The 24,339-nt window shown below is 42.5% G+C and overlaps 1 protein-coding gene across 10 annotated transcripts in view; it reads right to left on the bottom strand.

Moving 5' to 3' along the window:
* Positions 1-24,339, bottom strand: part of CDC42SE2 (CDC42 small effector 2) — a 107,254-nt gene that overhangs the window by 24,313 nt on the left and 58,602 nt on the right. For all 10 annotated transcript variants that reach the window (XR_004900577.1, XR_004900579.1, XR_004900576.1 and 7 more), the window contains one exon: positions 1,378-1,479. Coding sequence is in view for 6 of the 10 variants with exons in the window: in XM_036014838.1 (XP_035870731.1) it covers positions 1,378-1,479 (102 nt within the window). In the remaining 4 variants the exon portion in view is untranslated. The remainder of the gene's footprint in view (positions 1-1,377; positions 1,480-24,339) is intronic.

Raw genomic sequence — 24,339 nt, 5'->3', positions numbered from 1 at the left:
AACTATCAATGAGAGTTCAAGAGACAGACTTCACAATACCCAGCCTAAACGAGCTCTCCGAGCGGGAGGGGGGGGGGGGGGGGGGCGGGTGCTACATGTGGCTTCAGAGGCAGCAGCCAACTAGTAAAACAATATAAGCAATGACTACAAAAAGTTTTAGTTCTTAACAGCATAAAAATTCCACCTCAGCAGGCAGAAGGTGCTGCGCAGAGACTGCAGGTGCACCGCCCCCACCCCCCCCAACACACAGGGCCCGCTGACCCTGCGTCTCCCTTGGCGGGACAGGGCGCCCTGCAAGGGATAGACCGCGTTCCACTGACACGGGTGGTGAGCAACAGAGCTCCGCACAGCAGTGGGAGGCACTCCCTGAACACAGAATGCCAGATGAGAAACTTAAAGGATATTCTGAACTGTACATAAGGTTTTAAAAATAAATACCATGAACACTTAATTTGTACTATGCAGTTAAGAGAAGTGAGGAAGATGACATCTGTTGATAAGATATTAAAACTGATCACGTACAGTAAGTTTGGAGCATTTAATAACTACATTAACAAGTCACAGGGTCCCACTTCGTCCTGCCAGCCCACGCTGACCCAGGAAACCCAGCCGCTGCTCTGCTCTTGCACTGCCACCGGACACTTCCTACAGATTTAGAACAAATAAGCTGTTTCCTACAGATGATACAAATGTCATTCCTTTGCTTACCAGTAGCTGAACTGACAAAGTTGTTTGCCTATCCAGGACACTCACCTACCTGTTTTAAAAATCTGTTCTCTGTCAAACCTTTTGTTGATGCTGTCCAGTGAGTATGTACTATGGATCGTAATTTTGTTTATAAAAGCCTACTGACCTCTGGGTCCCAAATGCCATAGGGATCGTTTAGAAATCTGGGTACTTAAGACACAGGGGAAAGAGGCCCTCGGTATTCAGTGGCTTGTTCCAGGGCACACCCTCCTTTCCCGACACTTCCATTGGGCTGCACTCCGTTTTCCTCTTAGGTAAAATTAAGGAATAAAAGACTTAAGCTGATTAAATCTAAAGTCTATTCTAAAATTTGCTGGTTATTTCTATAAAAGACAGCCAAGAGGTGTTTTTTACTCTCCTTCTTCCTAGTTTACTGTCAAACCCCTTAAGGTACATACGTATTCAGGACAAAGGTGCCTATGAAGAGTTTAGTACCTAAAACAGAAACACTCACACACTTGGCAGATTAGATGGGAGGTCAGTATCTCACTGTTCCCTTTATTCGCTTCGACACTGACGTTATGCACCTACATCCAACATGGACAGAGTCAGCTATAGCATCGCATAACCTGGGACACAGGTTTCGTGTCGCTGTGCCCAAGGCCTCGTCCGCACGTCCGCCATACTTACTGAATTCATCCCACTGAACAGGTCTCCTGATCCAACGTGAGCTGTGTGTACAAAGTTGGTTGGCTCTCCGATCATACTTCGGTCAATCCGACGCCGCCGCTTCTAAAACGTGGTAACAGTGTGTTGAGAAAATGATCTTGTTAACAAAACACTGACTCTGGATGAATGACACTGTTCAATAATAAAATAAATTTTCCCAGGACACAAAATCACCCAAATCTTGGACTACCACAATTACTTCCTATGATAAAACCCCCAAGAGGATATACACACAAAAAATGACTGAAGCAAAATAATACGTTCTTTAGAACTTAAATGATTCGGTCTAGCTTTGGCCCTTCATCATACTAATATAATAACTAAGGTGTTTTGGGGGGTTTTTTTTTTTTAAAGAAATAAGACAAACGCTCAGTTATCAGTAACCACTATTACTAGGAAAGACGCACTGGGACGTGAGCGTGCTGTCCAGTTTCGTGCCCATTCTGGGGACAGCTGCCCAGGCCACTGTAGCAGCCCGGCTCTCCAGTCCTCCGGCTTGGGGCTCTGGGGCCCTGGCCGGCAGGCCCAGAGTCTACTAGCAGCTCGCTCAGCCTGTTTACTTTCCCTTGCATCAGCACCCTCCTGAAACTGCAGTTTGCCTCAAAACTAAGGCAAATTATGTATGAATTTGTTGGATTAGGTTGCCTTTCAACATATTTTTTTGTCTGTATCTCCTGAAATGTTGGTAAGATCCTGCTAAACCCCAAAAACTTATCAAGACAGCCCCAGGCGACAGCTTCCCCGGATTAGCACATGGTTTTCTACAGAGCTGCAACAGCAAATAGTCACGCGCTAATTTCAGATGCCCGTGCACATGCTCACTGCTCTGGAGCCTTGCTGCTGCAGAAACCCACATGGGTGCCGACCAGACTGCACTTTTCCCAAAGCCTTCCCGAGCACCGTGGCCACCTGGCTCAGCCTGAAGCCCTTCCCCAGCAGGCGAGGACATATTTCAAAGAATAAGATCTACTTCCAGGCCACTGGGAGCCCGGTCACCCCTTGCCCTGGGAACACACACGAGCATGACTGCCTCTGGAAGAGGCTGCTGGGTTAAGCAGAAGGCTATGCTCAGCCCACTCTATGTTAAGCGATTTGCTCTGGCCACTGAGTGCAGGAAGATGCGGGCAGAGAAGAGTCACCATGGTGCACTCCGGCCACCCCACTACCCCACCCTGAACTGTTTGAAAAAATGAACGGATATGATCATGAAGCGATGTGCTTGTGAAAGAGGGGTATTGATACACATTCATAAATAACATACAAACATTCTCGGTACTGAGGATGTTTAAAAGCAGATGCCTAAACTGATTCAAACAGACTGCTCACACTGAAAAGCAAAGGAAAGACTTCAACTTGTATCATAATGATTGTTAGGTAATTAATTTATAAATCTGAAAATAGTTCTAAAGTTGAACTTTACTGAGTCAGAAGTCACACTTTCCCTTTGGTATTGGGAGGTTTCTTCATGCTCTCTAGTCTCACCTTGATTTTAAGGTAAAAGGTAGAAGCTTTCAGCCCTTCCTTCCAGAAGGCTGGATGGAGCACAGCTCTTAAAGCAGGGCAATGGTGCAGCTGGTTTTAAAGGGCTACTCCACGGCAGCTACTGGTAGAAAGCTGGGTGGAAAGGCAGACAGGGGAATTCATTACAATGCTGGTGGAAGAAGACTGGGTTCAACTTCCAGCAGAGATGGGAAGAAGTGGAGAGATCTGAAAGGTGTTCAGTGGATAAAATGAACAGCACTGGCTCACTGGCTGGATTTGGGAATTGAGGGAAACAGGAGGGAGAGACACAGATTTCAGATCTGAGAAGCATGCGTACAATTCGCTGGGCTATACAATCCCAGAAGAGGACCAGGCTCTAGGAAGATGCAGACCCAGTTTAAGACACTAAATGTGAGGGATCCGTGAGACATCCAAGTGCAGAGGGCCATCGAGAGGGCCAGCTGGACATACGGAAACGGGGTTCTGAGAGGTTAACCTGGGGATGAGAAACCAAGCCACCAGCACGACACGGCTGTGAGTTCAGGAGACTCCCTCGAAGTGCAGAGAGGAACCCATTAAGGTTGGGTGGAGGGAAAAACCATTAAGGGAGGCCAAAAGAAACACCCCGAGTCCAGAGGAGAATCAGGTGTGTCTTCTTGAGAGTGTCATGGGGGACGGCAGCAACACAGCTGGAGAGCACAATCTCAGGCTGAGTTGTGTCCGCTGGACTCGGCACACGGGGCGCGAGCACTGCCGCGAGGGCAGGGTCTGGGGGGTGGGGGGCAGCAGGGGTGAGGACAGCAGAGGGCTGGGGGGCGTCCGGGGTGCAGGACTGGAGAGAGCAAACAGGGAGCCCAGAGAAAGCCTGGCCTCCTGGGCAGGGAGAAGACAGACGGCAGGAGCTGAGGGGAGAAGAGGAAATGCGGTCAGACTGAATTTTTTCCCTTGAAGATAAGACAGACTTGATGATGCTTAATTTCTGATGAGGCAGATCCGTAAGAGAGAAGAGGCTGAAGGTAAAGAAAAATAAAGGGTTGTCAGCATTAAAAGGTGACAGAGAAGGTCGAAAGGACGGGATCCGATGGGCCAAGGTGTTCTGTGAACTTGTTACCACGTTCTTAATGAATCCAAGGCCTCGCCGCTAAGTACGATTAAATATTTTAAAACACAGAAATGTGCTCTTTCCCAGTGCACACAGACGGAGACCAGCACACTTTCTCCGCGCGCTGCATGGAGAGTGGGAGAGACGAGATTTCACTCGAGGGCCGAGGAGGGGAACTCCGGCGTCGCCTCCGCGGAGGAAAACAGGAAGCAGCGCCGCCACTGTGCCCCGCGCCGAGCTGCGGTCAGCAGAGTGCCCGGCTTTCCTGGAAGCACTTCATTCTTCACAGGGATCGTTATGAAGACTGTCGACATCTGGATAATTCTTGCCACCCTAAAAATATTAACTCTTACTCTGCATAAGGTCAAGAACTAAAGGGACACCAAAAGGAACAGCTGTGCTAGGGTGAAGGGGATCGGGGAAAATGCCGCCTGCCGGGACGCTTCTACATAACTACTCCCATCACAGTTACAGTCGTCGGTAAAGACAATGAACTAGTAACTGGAGTAGATGCAAGTAGGAGAGATGTGAAAAGTGCCACTCTGTGAACATGTCTGCATCCTCGTGCGAACAGATCAATTATAAAAGCACGCTTATTTATGGGACAGTGGGGACCTTTAAAACCTGACTTGAGCCCTGGCTGACGCAGCTCAGTGGATTGAGCGCGGGCTGCAAACCAAAGTGTTGCAGGTTCAATTCCCAGTCAGGGTACATGCCTGGGTTGCAGGCCATGACCCCCAGAAACCCCACATTGATGTTTCTATCTCCCTCCCTTCCCTCTCTAAAAATAAATAAATAAAATCTTTAAAAAAACCCACAAAAAAAACCTGACTTGATGTTAGATGATACTAGGAACCATTTTAAACTTGCTTTGAGGTATAGTAATAGTACTGCAGTTATCCTTTTCAAAAGTTCTTGCTCAGCAATAAAAATAAGTGAACGATTGATACATACACTACAACATGGATGAATCTCAAAACAATTGTGCTGAGTGAAAGAAACTGCACAAAGAGGTTCACAGCCCTTCATAGGAAATGCAAACTACTATATGGGACAGAAAGCACAGCAGTGGTTGCCTGGGGAAGTGGGGAGGGGTGAGGAGGAGCAGGATTACAAAGAGAGCTGAAAACTTTTGGGAGTGGGTGGGTATGTCCACCATCTCGATTGTGGTGGTTTCATGGACCTATGTCCAAACTCATCAAATTGTGCGCTTTAAATAGGTGCCATTTGCTGTATGCCAGCGACGCCTCGTTAGAGCTGTTTAAACCCCAGAGATGCACACTGAAATGTTCTGGGGTCAAACGCATGCCCACATGTGTTTCAAATTCTCCGGGGGAGAGGGGGACAGCTGGGCCCCGGTAACCGCTGAAGCTGAAGCTGGTGCTGCACACATTCGGGGGTGGGCAGCGGTTCTCTCCGCTGCCGGTGCACATTGGATAATTTTCCTACTAAGAAGTCTCTTAACAGACTTAATTCTCCTAGCCTTACAATTTCACATAAAACTTAAGTATTGTGTGCCAGTAAAAATGCTCTCACACAAGTATAAAAAAATAAACATTTAATTTCATTAATTTCATGTCTGATTTCCATCGGAACTAATTCGTCCTCCTCCTTTCCAATGCTTACAACTCTAAAGTCATTTCCTACCCACTTCCTGTCCTCCTCTCAAAACATTAGAAAATGTACTTTAAGCTTTTAAAGTTGTTTTTTTTTTTACTGATTTTAGAGGACAGGGGACAGAGGGAGGAAAGGAAGGAGGACATCGATTTGTCCTCCCATTTACTCATGCATTCGTTGGCTGGTTCTTCCACGTGCCCTGACTGGAGATCAAACCTGCATCCCTGGCGTATCATCAAACGCTCTAACCAGCTGAGATCCCCCTGCCAGGGCTAGAAGATATACTTCAAGTTTTTTAGAATACATACTGCAGAGCTACCAAATAACATATAGCTAACTACAGTATCAATCTGGTTTATGTATTCATTCATAAACCAAATTCATCACTCGCATTACGAATTCCTTCTTCGAAAGTGAAACAACTCAAACACAACAACAAAAACGGTTTTCCTGAACCCCATCGTTGCACAAGGAGAGGAGGCTCCCAACCATGAGCCCGAGGGTCTTACTGCTCACACCTACGCTCTCATACAGTGGCTGGGGGAGAGGGCAGGTAGAATGGACGCTGTGGTTACAGTAATGTCATCAAGGCAACTATTATGAAACTTAAAAATTCCTAGGCAAACATTTTAAAAATTTGGAACGTAAAATGCAGATAAAATATCATTCTGTGGTTTTTCTTCCAACAGACCCTTCCTTGGTTTCCCACCGATTTCTTAGTGTCTGTTCAGCTGGCATGAGCTGGTCTTCTCTAGGGCAGCCTAGGTCCCTTTTCTTCCCCTCCCATGTCTTCACTTTATTAACATCGTGAACCCAAGCTCTCCTTTCTGGGCTTTAGACTGTATATTCAACTGCATACCAGACACCACCGTGTGACTGCTGAGAGAACACCCAAGTCTCCTATGTCCAAAACTGAATGCATAAACTTACTTCTGCAACCCTTCCTCCTCTTCATTCCGTTTTGATAAACACTTCTCAGTATTTCAAGCCACATTTGAGGGCTGTGCCTTTCCCTTCCTCCTCCCTCAGACCAGCATCACATCCTGTGACTCTGCCATTACCCTCCCAGTGCCCCAGCTTCTTGCCTGGATCACTGCAGTGGCCCCTCATTTTGTTTCCGCTTTGACAGCCTCCTACCTCCTCCCAAAATTCTATACCCTGTAACCTAAATCTGCCTTTCCAAAGTACAACACTGAGCACATGTCACTATCCATTTAAGAATCCTCAATGGTTTTCCAAAACTTTGGGGATAAATTCAAAACACCACAACCTGTGAAGTCCTGTTTATGCTCCAACCTCAGCTGTTACTACCTCCTTCCCCGTACTCAAAGCTTTCACCAGCTGCCTGCAGTCCCCTAAATACACTCTCAGCACTCTGCCCTCTGTCTGGAATAATTCTTCCTACTGCTCCTTGGTCTGACTCGGGCCTGCCTTCTCCCGCCCTCCAGTCTGGGGCTGGGGGCTCATTCTCCGTGCTCCCTGAGAGCCTGTATTCACCTCCATCTACCAAAGAGGTCCCATCTCTTGCCTGATTTAAACAGCCCACTGGGTGCAAAGAGTGCTCCTCTATGGGGAGCACACACAGAATGGGGGCCCACCAGGGCCGGCACCCTCCACAGCCCACAGCAATTCATCAACAAACTCTTTTTGAATGAATCCATCTATGAATGTATAGACATCACATTCACATAGTTTTTAGGGCTTCATTTTCAACACAGGTTTTTGTAGCAACAAAAACAGTCCACTTCCCTCGCCTTTTCAGAATAACCACCAAGTGCAGGTTCTGTAAAAACAATGCCTAATCGCTCAGAGGTTAAAATGTCCGCTAAGACTGTGCCCCAGGCAGCTCAGTGTGCAAACTGCGTGCCAGCCACGCAGTGGGGATGAAAGGCCCAGGTCCCACAGGGTGATGGCATGACACTGCCTGAGACGGTTCTAGAAATAGGCAGAGTGACTGAAAGGGCCTGCCATCAGGGGAGGCACAAGAGGCTGGTACTCGAGACTCAAAGTCAGCAAGCAATCCCTTGGTCCAACGTGGCCTAAGCTCATGAAGGCCGAAAGAGAAGGACACACTGCTGGCTTACCCTGTGAGCTGCAGAAAGTCTGCTGAGCTGTGAAACTGAATCCCCTCCTGTGAATTACACCAACTAGGCCCAGTTCCCAGACTGTGTCCGGCACCCAGCAAACATGCCAGTGGTGCGCCCCACCAGGTACAGCCAGTAGGAGGGCGATGCAATGGTAGTCAATATAAGTATGGTGCTCTGTGACCCGCCGACCTGAGACAGTTCCAGGTCTCCCAGGTCTCAACACCAGAGCACACACTCCTCAAACATGTCTTTGTGAAACACGACTTGCAGGGGTTGCTGTGGAAAAACCCGAACTGTATGAAAGTCAACATGGAACTGGCAAGGAGGGCAGCAGCGGTCACTCGGAGCCATAGTGCAAGCGGAGAGTGTGCGATGCCTAACAGGCACACCCATCCCATGAGCAATTATAGCTACTTTAAGAATGAAATAAAATTTTTTTTCTTCTTTTAATTTATGTGCATTACTTCTTTAATGCTAAGTTGTTAAGACAAAGTTGCTTGCACCAAACTAGTTAAATAAATCTGTAGAGTATTCCTCCTGGCCAGGGCGCCATGGAAAAATTATGAGTGTTTAGGACACCAAAATCAAAGTCTGGCAACCTCCGAAATAAACTAAGTTAACTTTTTTAAAAAACACTGACAGCCTAACCCTCTACCAGGCATTTCTAAAACAAGTAGTAGTGTTTCTCTGATGGCCTTAACAGTGCTTCCAAGTGTGTAAGTTGCTTTCAAGTCGCCTATTATCCATCCAGTTCATATGACAGGGAAAAAAAGACTAAAAAAAGCTGTAACAATACTGTTGACCCTTAAACAATGAGGGGGTTAGCTTAAGGGACTTACAGACAAGCTGACCAATATCACAGTACAGGGGTGTCAGAAAGAGAAAACAGGCAGACCAAGGCAGGACGCTTATTAAAGGAATACTAGCTGAAAACTCCCCACCCTGGGGAAAGAAACAGACATCCAGACCCAGGAAGCCCAGCCAGTCCCAATAAGATGACACAAGAGGTCCATACCAAGACACATTACAAATGACAAAAGTTAAAGACAAGGAAAGAGCCCTGGCTGGCATAGCTCAGTGGATTGAGCACGGGCTGCAAACCAAAGTGTTGCAGGTTCGATTCCCAGTCAGGGTACATGCCTGGGTTGCAGGCCATGACCCCCAGCAACCACACACTGATGTTTCTCCCTCTCCCTAAAAATAAATAAATAAATAAATAAACAAAAAAAAAAAAAAAAAGACAAGGAAAGAATCTTAAAAGCAGCGCGAGAAAAACAAATAAGGGACTCCACCCATAAGACTATCAGATTTTTAAGCAGAAACATTACAGGCCAGAAGAAGTGGCACAATCCATCCAGGTGCTGAAAAGAGGTGAGGGTTGGGGTGGGGGGGGGGGGGGTGCAGCCAACCGTGTACCAGGAAAGGTTGTCCTTCAGAATTGGAAGACTTTTCCAGACAAGCAAAAGCTGCAGAAATTCATCACCACTCGGTAAGTCATATAAAAATGTTAAAGGGAGCTTTCAGGCTGAAATGAACAGACGCTAATTAGTAACAGGAAACCATGAGCATATAAATCTCACTAGTAAAGGTAAATTATATGTAGAGATAATATCAGAATACTCCAATGCTGTGAGGGTGGCGGGCAAATCAATAAATTTGTACTTATATAAATTTATAAATCTACTATGAGAAATAAAAGATGAGTAGTTAAAACTGTTAAGTACAATAATTTGTTAAAAGATACACAAGGTAAATACATATAAATTGTGACATCAAAAACAAAAAATGTGCAGGGAAGAGTAAAAATTCAAAGCTTCAGTATGAGTTCAAACTTATCACCAGCTTAAAAAGACAATTATAAATGTTTTATGTGAGCCTCATGGTAACCACAAAGACAGTAGAGGGAAAGGAATCTAACTAAGCACACTACTACAGAAAATCATCAAATCACAAACAAAAAAAAGAACAAAGGAATTATAAAGCAACCAAAAAGCAATTAGCAAAATGGCAACATTAAGTCCATACCTATCAATATATTATTTCTTTACCAGTGTGGCTCAGTTGGTTGGAGCGTCATCCTGTAACCCAAAAGGTCATGGGTTTGATTTTTGGTCAGGGCACATGCCTAGGTTGTGGGCTTGGCCCCTGGTGAGGACACATACAAGAAGAAACTGATTACACAGAAATAGAAATCACATGGAGGGTAATCAGCGGAGAGAGAGGAGAATGGGGAAAGGGGTAAGGAATAAGAAACATAAATGGTAAGCACAAAATAGACAGGGGGAGGTTAAGAATGGGAAATGAGGAAGCCAAAGAATATGTACGACCCATGGACATGAACTAAGGTGGGGCAATGATGGTGGGAGGGGGTGTACAGGGTGAAGGGGAGTAAAGGGGAGAAAAAATGGGACAACTATAATAGCATAATCAGTAAATATATTTTTAAAAAGAAAATTTTTAAAAAGCAGCAACTGATCAATGTTTTCCTCCCTCCCTTCCCCTCCTCTAAAATCAGTATGCCCGTGTTCATGTGAAGATTGGAAAAAGAAAAACAAGACCCAACTACATGCTGCCTACAACAGACTCATTTCAACTTTGAGGATGTATCCAGAGGTAAGTGGAGGAATGAAAAAAAAAATAGTGCATGCAAACAGAAACCAAAAGAAAGCAGGGGAAGCTATAGTTACACTAGACAAAGGAGACTTCAAGGCATACAGTGCAATAACAAATTAGGTCATTATAATAAAGCGGTCAGCCCAACAAAACAACAAAATGTTTGTAAATATTTATGCACTCAACATGAAGCACCTAAATGTAAAAGTAAATATTAACAGGCCTAAAGGGAGAAATGGCAACACTGTAAGAGTAGGTGACTTCAATATTGTACTTGCAAAAACTAATACATCATCCAGGCAGAAAATCAGTAAGGAAACTTTGTATTTAAATAACATGTTAGATCAGATGAACTTGACATTTATAGAACATTCTATCCAACAGCAGCAGAATATACATTCTCCTCAAGAGCAAATGGAACATTCTCTAGGGCAGAAGACGTAAAATTACATCAAACATCTTTTCTGACCACAATGGTATGAATAGGAAATCAATTACAAGAAGAAAACTGAGAAATTCACAAATATTTGGAGCATAAATGACATGAGAGGGGTCCAAAACAAACCCGGAATTATCTTCTGGAGGGCGGGCCCCTGGTGCTACAGGCTCCCCTTCTAGGTGAGTGTCCCAGGGACCCCTCTGTATCCACGTCCCAGCGGGCACTGTCCTGCAAGGCTGTGTTTGGCTTCAGTGAATTTTTTTGAGGAGTCTTTCAACACCTTTGCCCATTTCATGATGGGTGATTTATAAATGCACCTGCCCACACTGTGCTGAGTGTTCTCCAGTTTTTGACCAAAGATTGCATGACCCCCATGGCCCACCACCCTCCCTGTTCACCTGACCTCACCTCTAGTGACACTTTTTTGTTTCCCCGATGAAAAAGTCCTCAAAGGGAAACATTTTGCTGACCTAGAAGAGGTGAAACAAAAAAACAAAAAAGCAGAAATACTAAAAGTTATCTAAATCAATGAGTTCAACCATTTTAAGCAGTGAAAAAAAGGTCTCAATAGGAGTATTGCATCAAGTGGGGAGTACCTGGAAAGTGACTGAAATTTAAACAGGTAATAATAAATATAAAAATTTTTATAAATAAATGGCTATAAAACATACAAAAACTTATGGGATGTAACAAAAGCAGTTTTTAAACAATAAGCTCATAGTGAAAATGCCTATATTAATAGGAAAAAAAAAAAACAAAACCAGAGCTATACCTCAAGAACTAAGGGAAAAAAGAAATTAAAACCAAGTTAGTAGGAAAAAAGAAAATAACAAAGTAGAAATAAATGAAATAGACAAAAAAGTCAAAAGAAAAAAAAATCAATGAAACTAAGAGCTACTTTTTGAATTATAAACAAAACAGACAAACCTTGAGCTAGACCTAGCAAGAAGAGGACTCAAATAAATGAAATCAGAAATGAAAGAGGAGACTGATACCACAGAAATAAAAAGGATCTTAAGAGACTATTATGAATAATTACACACCAAGAATTGGACAACCTGTAAGAAATGGATAAATTCCTAGTAAACACATAGCAACCAAGGCTGAATCATGAAGGAATTGAAAATCTGAACAAATAACAAAGGAGATTTAATCAGTAATCAAAACCCCTCCAAGAAAAATACAGGACCAGATGGGTTTACTGCTGAATTCTAACATTTTAAAAAGAAATAATACTAATCCTTCTCAAACTCTTCCAAAATCTAAAACACTCCCAAACTCGTTTTACAAGGCCAGCATTGCCCTGATACAGAAACCAGACAAGGATCCCATAAGAAAAGAAAATTATAGGCCAATAAACCCTGAATGCAGATGCAAAAAATTTCAACAAAATACTAGAAAACTAAATTCATTACAAATACATTAAAAGGAGCACACACCATGGTCAAGTGGGATTTATTCCAGGGATGCAAGGATGTTTCAACATCCACAAACTATGGTACATCACATTAACAAAAAGAATGATAAATACAGGTGCTCATCTCAATAAATGCAGAAAAAGCACCTGACAAAACTCAACATCCACTCATGATAAACACTCAACAAACTAGGTATAAGAGGGACCACACTTCAACATCATAAAAGCCATATGTGACGAAACCATACTCAATAGGAAAAAGCTTAAAGCTTTTCCTCTAGGATCAGAAACCAGGATGCCCACTCACCACTTTTGTTCAATATGTTACTGAAGTCCTAGCCAGAGCGATTAAGCAAGAAAAAGAAATACAAGTATCCAAACTGAAAAGGAAGAAAACTATTTGCAGATAATATGATCTTGTATACAAAAAACCATAAAGGACTCCAACAAAAAACGTGGAAATTAAAGAATGAAGCTGAGGCACACACACATAAATGGAAAGATATGCCCTGTTCATGAATGGGAATACTTAATATTGTTAAAATATCCATACTACCGCCCTGGCTGGCATAGCTCAGTGGATTGAGTGCGGGCTGGGAACCAAAGTGTCCCAGGTTCGATTCCCAGCCAGGGTACATTCATGGGTTGCAGGCCAGAACCCCCAGCAACTGCACATTGATGTCTGTCTGTCTGTCTCTCTCTCTCCCCCCTCCCACCCTTCCCTAAAAATAAATAAATAAAATCTTAAAAAAAAAAGAAAAAAAAAATATTCATACTACCCAAAGCAATCTATAGATTCTATGCAAATCCTACCAAAATTCCAATTTTTTTTCAGAAATAGGAAAAAAGTTCTCAAGTTTCTATGGAACGACAAGTGACCCCAAATAGTTAAAACAATCCTGAGAAAGAAGAATAAAGCTGGCATCACATTTCCTGACTTCACACTATATTACAAAGCTACGGTAATCAAAACAGTATCATCGTGGTATAAAAACAGACACAGACCAATGAAGTAGCCCAGAAATAATTCCATGCCTATATGGCCAATTAATTTATAACAAACGAGCCAAGAATACACATGGGGAAATGACAGTCTCTTCAGTAAACAGTTTGGGGAAACCTAGACAACCATTTACAAAAGAATGAACTGGACCCCTGTCTTACAATATACCCCAAAATCAACTCAAAATTGATTAAAGAAATGCATGTAAGACCTGATACTATAAAACTCTTAGAAGAAAACATAGAGAGTAAGGCTCCTTGACATCGGTCTTGGTAGTAATTTTTTGCATTTGGTACTGAAAGCAAAACTGAACAACAAGTAGGAATATGTGAAACAGAAACTTTTGCACAGCAAATTACCAACGAAATGAAAAGGCAGCCTATGGAATGGAGCAAATACGTGGTAAGCAGTTGATATCCAACACACATAAAGAATTCATACAACTCAGCAGCAAAAACAACCACCCAACTGCCAAATGTGCAGAGGAGCCGAATACATGTTTTTCAAAGACATCAGATGACCAACGGGCACATGAAAAGGTGCTCAGCACCACTGATCATCAAGGAGGTGCAAATCAAAACCACAATGCAGTGTCAGCTCAAACCTGATAAGAGTGTTTACCATCAAAAAGACAAGACAAATTCTCTGGTTTCTCTTCAGATGGTATAAATCTTTTGCCTTTTACTAAAAAGATAAGACAAGCAAGGATGGTAAATGTTGGCAAGGATGTGGAGAAAAAGAAACCCTTGTACACCGCTGATGGGAATGTAAACTGGTGTAGCCACCATGGAAAACAGTAAGGAGATTCCTCAAAAAATAAAAGCAGAACTACGATATGATCCAGCAATTACACTTCTGGGTGCACAGCCAAAGGAAACAATCACCACCTTGAAGTGATATGCGCCTTCATGTTCACAACAACCGAGACATGGAAACAACCTAATGTCTACTGATGGACAAAGAGATAACAAGAAGGTGCCATGTATAATATTATTCAGTCATAAAAAGAGAAGGAAATCCTGCCATTCACAACAACATGGATGAACCTGAATGGCACTTCGCTCAGTGAAAGTCAGACAGAAAAAGACAAACACTGTGTGATCTCACTTATGTGTGGAATGTAAAAAAACCGAATTCACAGAAACAGAGAACAGACTGGTGGTACCAGAGGCTGGGGGTGGGAATAGGGTGAAGGTGGTCAAAAGGTATGACCCTCCAGTTTTGAGATAATTACAGTGGGGGGGTATCGTATAGCACGATGACTAGTTAACAATACTGTATTGTATATTTGAATGTTGCTGAGTAAAGCTTAAAAGTCCTCATCACGAAGAAAAGATTTGTGTGTGCAAGGTGATGGATGTTAACTAAACTGACTGTGCTGATCATAATCATTTCACAATCTATACATGTGTCAGATCATGTTGTATGCCTGAAACAAATCCAATATTACACGTCAATTATATCTCAATAAAACTGGTGGGGGCAGGGGGAGAAGAGTCTACTCCTACCTCACAGACTGGCGACAGTGAAGCATACTTCAGCCCCATCATTCTCTCACATGGCCTACCTCTGGGAACCAGATCATTTTCCTTCTCTGGCTTCCAGAGCCGGGGGCCCTCCCTGCAGGGCCAGCGGTGATGCTCAGAGACAGGGGCTTCCATGAGGGGCCACGGTGACGAGAGACAAGAGCCGCACCACAGGGAAACCAGAACACCCAACCAGAGTTACAAGCAGGCAATTATCTAAGTCCAAGTACAGAAAGACAAGATATTTTTTTATGGAAATACATATAAATAGGTGATGCATTTAAAATTTAATTCTAAGTGCAGTGCTGTCTGTATTTTACCCTTTAGAGTTTAGTAGGTGACTAACCTCTTCCCAGGTGGTATGAATTTCACAGCTGGTGACAGATGAGAAGTTTGCAGGAGGCCCCCAAATTTGTTTTTAAAAGAAACAGCTAAGCAAGTTTATAGTGACCTTTTCAAGGGCAAAATTGTCAAAAGCAAAACTGAAGGAACTAGCTGTTCTCGTTTCAGCGAGAACCTGAAGCCAACACAGGGAGTTCTTTTTCTATTTAAAGTTGGTATCTGGTTTAAGTTACATATTACAAGTATGAAAACTGAAATACAAAGTAAGTTTTTAAAAAATGAGTCTGAAATAGCTTTTCTAGTAACTAATGACACAGGTTTCAATGCTTTTGAATGTCCAAGCCTCTACAACACTTGCGATTTCTGCCACCGCAGGCCCCCTGGTTCTGCTCCTGCACATGGTGTGTGTATGCGTGCTTCGGCTGACTTCACTCAGTGACTGGCAGAACACCGTGCACACTGCACAAGGAAGACCTGATCTAACACAATGGCCTACATGTATTTTAGTACAGGAGACCAATATTGGACTTCTGACCTCTAGCACTGAAAACTGATGACTTTGTGTTGTTTTAAAGCCACTAAATGCATGATCACCGGTCAGGCAGCAATAGGAAACCAATGTACCTAGGGAGATCGATCACGTTACCTACCAAGGTCTCACAGTGACTAATGCAGGCCTGTGCATCTTCCCTGTCCCCTGTTCTCTCCTTCACACCACCACACTTACAGCCCCCCTAAAATAAACACCTTTGTGTAGCAAAAAAGCCTTGTACTTCCCCAAAACATTAACTATGTAAAACAGAAAAATCAAACTGTTCCTAATTGATCTAAGCAGTGTTATGTAATTTCCTTTCTTGTACTATGGTTTGTGTTGAATTGCTTCGGTTTGCTTAACTTAATATGAAACATGGTTTCAACACTGTCCAAAAATACCTTGCAGTACAAGTTAAATAGTTAAATGAGCAGTACATATAGTCTAATTTTTACTAAATGTTATGGGTAGATTTTTTTCCATTCCTCAGAGGCCTTTAACCAAGAAACTCATGTGCTTTGCTCTGTTTTGCTATTTTCAGGAAAATGCTGCTGTGTTGTGACTTGCTTCATTCATTCTCCCCCAGCACCACTGTTCCCTCCTTTCTGCAACCCTAATTGGGCGCATTTTGAACTCCTGGGGTTGATCACCTGCTTTTCATAACTCGTCCCTTGTACTTCCGGTATCTGTTTGTTTTACTTACTGGAAGATTTCTTTACCTTTCAGCCCTTCTACTAGACTTCTTCATTTCATGTGTTATTTCCTTTCCAAACACTGTCTTCTCAATTTGTTCTATCCTTTCCTTTATATACATATTGTCCTGGTTCAACGAGTCCAATATCTTAATCATCTGAAGAACAGTCATGCTGTTTTGTTTTAGTTCCTTTCCATTCTCTGTCATCATCTATTTCCTCCAAGTTCTTTTAACTCAGTTAATTTTTCTTCCACTCTGGTTGTAGCCGTGAAATGCGCAGTCTCCCCTGGCCTGCGGGCCCTGCTTTGTCTTGCATGCAGACATGCTAATCATGAGGGGAACTCTGCTTGTGGCCTGAGTTTTCCAAAAGCAGCCCCTCCCATATCCCCTTCCCTCAACAGAAAAGAAGCCTAACTCTCTACTGTGTTAAGATGGATCTGAGGCACCTTAGGGGCCCCCCACCTTCTCAGTTGGGATCTTCTCAGTCAGTAAGCCTTTCCTTACTTCAAACTCCAGATGTTTTGGGTTCTGGTCTTTCGAAGCATCGGGCACACAGACTTTGGAATGGTAACACGGTGATCGTGGCATGTCCAAATGAGGCTTCCACGTGTGCACAGGCATGCTGAGTGGTGGGTTCAGCGAAAGGTGATGAAACGATGAACTGGCTTCTTCCCTGGGGAGCCCACAACTGCCAGGTCTTTTCCGTAGACCCAGTCTGTTCTCTGGAGAAGGACCTGCGAAAGGCCAGCCAGCGGGATCTGGGCCTCACTGCTGGCATTTACGGGAAAGGCGGTCACAGAAGGCCAGCTTCCTTCTTGTCAGTATCCCCTTCTCAAGCAGTAAGGTTGTGGCTGCATCTGGCAAATTTTCTATAGTCCATTCTTCAAAATTATCTCTCATCCAGGGTTACTGGATGAGAGATAATCTCCATTCTCCATTCTCTTTTTCTTTGTGGGTTTTATCTTTATATACATTTTTGTTTTTTAAACTCCTTTGTCATGGGAAGTGGGGTTTCAGGAGGGAGAGGGTGTGTGTGTGACCAGTTTAACATCCTCTCTGACAATTGGATCTCTCTTCCTGGTAACTGAAAACAAAGCAAAACAAAACCACCTGTGGTGAGAGACCTACTCTTCAAGCTTTGAGGGTCCTGTTCATTTTAAATAGAATTTACTTAAAAACAACCAACTGAAGCCCTGGCTGGGTAGCTTAGTTGCTCAGAGCATCATCCCAATATGCCAAGATTGTGGGTTCAATCTCCAGTCAGGGCACATAAAAGAAACAACACACAAGAAACCAATGAATGCACAACAAATTCTCTCTCTCAAGTAAAAAAAAAAAAAAAAAAAAAAAAAAAAAGGAAAACTAACTGAGACAAAAACAAAGTCCCTATCCCCCAAAAAATTATTCAAAGAGAGGAAATTATAATTTATCAACTCAACATTCAGAATAAGAGCACTTACTATAAGCCAGATACTCAGTAAGCACTTTACATAAATTACCTTATTCAATATACTTACTCTGTTATCAACTTTAATACACTGAGTCCTATGAGACAGGATTATTATTTCTATGTTTCTTATCATCATTCCTATTTGCAAAGGTTTAATTAATCTACTCAAGGTCAAACAGTAAATAAGTACTGGCACTAAAATTCAAACCCATATCTAAATAACTAGAAAACCAGATCTCATATGAAGAGGAGGAAAAAGAAGGGAAAACTTTTTGCTGTTTCTTAACTACCCATAAACTTTGGGGCTCCTAAAAATGAGATCAATTTCCTACTGCTCAGCACTACTGAAAGCACAAACATCCTGTGTGTCTTAGTAATTTTGTCTGCAGTATTACCTACCCGTTCTATACACGTTTAAGGCAGAAAAAGATGTGAGCAGAATGGTGCTCGCCATGTGTCTGAGTCACAGACGAACAGATTCTTTAAAAAGTGTTTCTGAAAGTGTTCAATATGCCACTGACATCATAAATTTCAGTCTCAGATAATTATTAAACACTGTATTTTCCCACAACAATGAATAGTTTACTAACTAAACTTTACCTGCCTAGTATTGATTTTTCCCTTTTCTCCTGGTTTTTAAAATAGTATTACTTTATTCAAATTTATTATTTGAATATAAAACACACCGTGTGAGACCAGAAACCTCTCCCCACTAACTCTAGACAAACGCTTACTCTTCATTCTTGCTGTTTCTAGGTTTATAAAACCCAAGAATCAGTAGAACACCCAAAACTTAATGCTATTGGTGTATTAGAAGCACCTTTATTTTAGTCATTTTAAGAATCCACTACCTCATTAAAACAAGCTGACTTTCATACCATTTACACAAGTGACAGAACTTGTAATTGAAGACTGTGTTTTCTAAATAAACATAACAATCTCCCAGATGGGGTCAGATAACTGGCACACAATAGACCTTTTAAGGAATGTTTCAGTGTGCAAAAAAGCGGCTGGTCAACAGGAGATCACACTGACTACTTAACGAGACCTCCCAGATGAGGAAGATTTTCTTCATGAACATTAAGGACAGATGGTATTTTTTAATGACCATATAGAAAAATTTTAATTGGGGCTTATCTGCCACATATATTTATTTTTAGTTGCTTGACCACAGTGATTTTTTACTGTTTATATTATAAAAAAAAAAATCCCCGTGTTTCTCTTCCTTTGGTGGTAATCATTTGTATCACAATAAAAATAATGCTGGTTTTGAACTCCAGAGAGCCACGCTCTGACTTGTTCTGTAGTCAATGGTCAGTAATGTGGGTATGCTCCCTGTGGGGGTACTCAAAATGATCTGGTGGGACATGAAGGGAAAATACTGGAACTTCTGTTCTTATTTTTCACCCTTTTTTCAAGTGAGCCCTACTATATTTTGTATGCAGGCTGACATGAATGCCTGGTGGCTACTGACTGCATTTATTTCTACAGCAGTTCCTAGAAACAGTAAATAGCAGATTAATGCTTAAGCATACTGGAAACTAACTAAAAAAATCAAAGCTGCTACAGTATAATGAATGGTCTGTTTCAATTTATCTAAATGTGTCTTTTTCTGCACTCTGAAAGAAATGATCTCATGGTAGCATATAAATGGAAATGCTGATGAACAAAAGTGTGGCAGAGATGAACTGGGGAATTTTATTTCAAGAAATCTCTGATTTGTTTACACTGCTTACTCTGAATAATGTACAGGTTAGTTTGAAGAAGGAAAAAAAGAAGAAATCTCTGATTTGTGTATAACCCTGAGACTCACAACCTAACAGTCCAAAAAAGTTATTTTTCACTCTCATTATATTAAAATGCTAGGTCATACCTCAAAGAGATGCCATATTTCCTCCCAGGCTGATAAAAATCTAAAGGTCTGGGCCCTGGCCGGGTAGTTCAGCTGGTTAGAGAGTCAGCCTGATGTACCAAGGTTTTGAGTTCAATCCCCAGTCAGGGCACATACAACAACCAACCAATGAATCCAAAAGTAAGTGGAACAATCAACCAATGTTTTTCTCTCTCTCTCTAGAAATCAATAAATGAAAAACTTTTTTAAATCTAAAAGTCTGAAAATACCATGTGTTGATGGGGATATGGAACAATGGTTGGGACACTTAAACTGCTGGCGGGAAGGTGACTTGCTAACAGCAAATGTACAACATCATGCTGTCAGATGGTGAGAGTGAACGTCCTTCGACCTTAGAGCCAGTAATTTCACCCCTCGACATACCCTACAGACACTCAAGTGTGTGCCGTTCTCCGGGCAACACATACACACCAAGACACAGAAGAGCATCCCTCACGATAGCACCATGCCATCAACAACCCAGATTTTCAAAACTATCATGGATAACAAAACTGTTACGGTGTAGTCATACAATGAAATGTTCAAGAAAAATGCAAATGGAGTTCAGGTGCCTGGATCATCCTTGTAAATTTAATATTGAATTACAGAAGAAAACACACAAGATTACATCCAGCAGAAGTCCATTTAAACTTAAAACAGGTGACCGAAACCACACTGTTCAGGGATACACATACAGATACAAATTCATAAACACACCAAGGAAGTGACAACCACAGCAAGGACCAGCTCCTCCAAGTGCTGGAGCAGGGGACACACTGGCAAGCCTCTGAGGTGTTGGCGATGCCCCATTTCTTTATTTTTTAATTCTCAGGGAGACAGTTTGGTTAGCGATTTTCAAAGACAGAAACAACAATGTGAGAGAGAGACATCGATCAGTTGCCTCCCATACACACCCCAACCAGGAATCGAACCTGCAAGCTTTTTGGTGTATGGGACGCTCCACCTGAGTCACCCAGCCAGGAATTGGATGAACGAGGTCAGATAAAGTGAAGCTAATGAAGCTCAGAGATGAGTGCGTGGGATTCATCATACTTACTATCTACTTCTGAATGATCACTAATTAGCTTTGCTGATGTTAACATTTTATGTAACAAAAAATGGCAGCAAACACATAGCTTGCTAAGAAATGGCTTGCTTCATCTTGAGGTATATAGTAATACACCAATCCAAACTGAATAAAGATCAATTTAAGAAAAGCATTAAAGCCAGTATTTCCTCTCTGACATTTATAAACTTGTAAAAGCATTCCAGTTTCTGAAAAGATATGGCTTTCTGCTTCTTTCTTATTCCTTTCTCAACTTGAACTTATTGGTAATGCTATGGACACTCACTCACCAACCCTCCCTGACTGTAAGAGCACCAAACAACGGTAGAGGAACACCAAGACCCTTCCACTCCACCCTTCTAATACTACCTTGGCACTAGAAATGCCAAGAGCCTTTCTAGTTTGTTTCAAGCACATAAAGCAAATTCCAACTTTCTCCACACGATATTAAATATACAGGAAATACTATGCCCCACACCCCAAAGCAGCTGACTACCTATGAGGAAACTCAGTGGCCACTCCTGAGGCAGGGCAGGCAGTTCCAGTATATAAAACAGTCCTAGGAATTTCCAGGTTTAGCAATACAGTTAAAAGATTTGAATCAGTTCTCTATGATGCCTTTCTTAAAAGGAGGGGTTACTTTTTCTTTGTAAACTGATAATAATTTCTATTTTTATTAAATACATTCATGTTATATTTAATTTTTTTAGATTTTTATTTATTTTTTAGAGAGAGAGGAATGGAAGGAGAAAGAGAGAGAGAGAAAGAGAGAGAGAGAGAACATCAATGTGTGGTTGCCTCTCACATGCCCTCTACTGGAGACCTGGCCCTCAACCCAGGCATGTGCCCTGACTGGAAATTGAACTGGTGACCCTTTGGTTCCCAGGCCCGTGCTCAATCCACTGAGCTACACCAGCCAGGAGTTACGTGTTTTGATATCACTGTAGTTATATAATGTGGTTTTGTGTGAAATTCCACAAATCTAGATCATGCATATTTGTTTTTAGAAAAAGGAAGAAAGATGACATTTTTACTATATTCACACCTCATTTAAGTTATATGGAATGTGATTCCAGAAAACAGACATTCTAAATAAAATCTTTGCCTCCTGAGGTCATCATAATAGTACCTACAAAGATGCATCACACTTGAGCAAGCTCTCTTCCATTTTATATAAATTCCATAAGATCACAGAATGCCCTCACCTCTGAGTTCCTCTAGCTGCCTTTCAGAGAATTGCTGGTTTGCCCTCTCAGGCTACAGTAATGGCTTGAATGCTTTTAAGAATCTCGAAGGCCTTCTAGCAATCCCCAACTGTCTACTGAACACACTGCGGGCTAGTCAGTCAGGACTCTCTGGCTTAGCGTACAGGAGGTCGAGAAGGTGGCTCGCTGGCCTGGGGTGGACAGTATAGTCAGATGGTGAGGACTCTCAGTCCAGGCAGTGACATTCGAACCACTGAAACAGGGAAATGTGCTTCCACTTGTGTTTTTGCTCAGAACCAGTCAATGAGTTCCCAAAGTCTTTCCATGCACAACCTGCCTCTCAGCTACCTCAGTGACTCTCTTCCTACCACTGTCCCTCGGCTCACAGCCACTCTGCCTTGAGGCTCCCTCACACAATCAACCTTGGTACCTCCAGAGCCCTCACACACTCAAGTCCCTCTGACAAAAATGCTCTTTCCATAGGCTTCTGTGCGCCTCGGTCCCTTACACCCTCACTGACGTATCATGTCATCAGAGAGGCCTACCTGTACACCCTCAGTGCCCCCATTTCTCCTCCTGTTCTCTTTTCCTGCTTTCTTCTTCCACAGAGCAGTTACCATGAACAGACATGCTGAGCACTTATTTATTCACTGTCTCTGCCATGGGTGTGAGAGCCGTGATGGCAGGAACGACACCTACGTGCTCACGGTTACTTCCTCAGCACCTGGCCCGCACTGCAGAAACACCAGTGTTATTGCAGGCACTAGTAATGGTGACTGCACATCTATATCTAATTAAAATAACACATTTCAGAGACAAACGGCATTATAAATTATCAGTACCATGTGGCAAAACATTAAATGGGGAAGACATGAAAAATTAATTGAAAAGGGGGTTGTACATCAATATTCAATGTTTTTGAAGATATCGGAGGAGTTTATTGCCTTGCTTTTAGTGGTGGTAATATGAGTGGTACATATATGCCCAAACTCACCAGACTGTGTATATTAATTATGCACAGGTCTTTTTTTTTGGTATACTAATTATACCTCAATAAAGCTGGTGAGTAGGGGAAGCCCACCAGTATTCCAATGAACAACAGTAAGTACTGTAGCTCAAGAACTAAGGTCAATCATGTAAACAGCTTACAAATCTTTCCATTTTTAAAGAATTAAGTTGCAAGGTGCCATCCAATTTTAAATTTACAACCTTAGCTATATGTAGCAACAGCAAGTATAGCATTTACATTACCACAAGTTAAAAACGTTCAGATTACCACGGGTCTGAAAAATTGGGACTGTATTCTACTCTACACTGTACTGTGCGAAAGTGAGAAGCAGGAAAAAGAAGTGTAATTTCTATGCTACTACACAAAGAAATGCAGCCTATGTTCTTCCCAGTATCGGGCTGTTCCTTTTTCACACATGGAATGTGCAAGAGCAGGGGGTGGTAAAGAGCGAGTGGGAGAGATGGCATGCAGCACTTAATTTCAGTAAACACTTCAGAACACTTTACAGATGACCAAGCAGCTTTCAGATAAGGCAGTCTTGACACTGCCTCCCAGGACAGCGAGGACACGTTTGTGCGGACTGTAAACGTGCAGACCATCGTCAGTGTGGCCATTATCTGCCGACACCGCGCTCTCCCTCCACCGCAGCAACACGCTGTCCTGTCAGTTTTGGGTCACATTTCTCAGCAAGTCCACAAGACTAAGGAATGAGATGCCCATGGGGTTCCTGTAGAATAGTTCACACAAATGTGCACTATCGAACAATAATACAATACTGACATGTTGTATGTGTGCAAAACTCAAGTTGCATATCCTTTGTGCATCAGCAAATGTATTTCCAATGTAGCATATTTATAATTCCAAGGCTGTATGCTCCTGATATTTAAATTCCTCATCTATGTCTATTTTAGCTATTCATGAGTATACCTATTATCACATCCTGGAACAGGATTCACTTTGGTATATACATTATGAAGACCAACAATAAAGAAATCAATCTTTGAAAAATATGGCAACATGATTTCTGGTTTGCCTTAATTTTTTCAGATTTGACTGGCATGTGAGAACTTGGAAATTGCCACTCCCATCCACACAAGAAAAAGTTGAACAAAGTGAAAAGCAGCAACTCTTCACTCCACAGGAGAACTGAGATCACGGAGAGAACCCCCGCCCCCACAACTGGAGAGAGGCCGATGCAGAAAAGCACAAATTACTGCGAGGAGAAACCTGCAGCAGCGTGCCCAGGCCCAGAGCGGGAACCCTACCTTGTAACTGATGCATTGCCGGAGTGCAGTGTTAGTGGAGTCACGTTTGAGAGGTAAAGACTCCCGGGGGCCCAGTCTTGGGGAACTCCACACTTCTGTGAGTCTGGCCTCCAGGAACTCCACCATGTTCTCAAAATGCAGGCCAGAGAGAAATCTCATTGTGTTTCTCAGCAAAGAGTGGGG

Source organism: Phyllostomus discolor, chromosome 13 (genome assembly GCF_004126475.2).
Source record: "Phyllostomus discolor isolate MPI-MPIP mPhyDis1 chromosome 13, mPhyDis1.pri.v3, whole genome shotgun sequence".
Classification (NCBI taxonomy): Eukaryota; Metazoa; Chordata; class Mammalia; order Chiroptera; family Phyllostomidae; genus Phyllostomus; species Phyllostomus discolor.
Note: the sequence above shows the minus strand (reverse complement) of the source record. Positions and strands in the feature narration are given on the sequence as shown.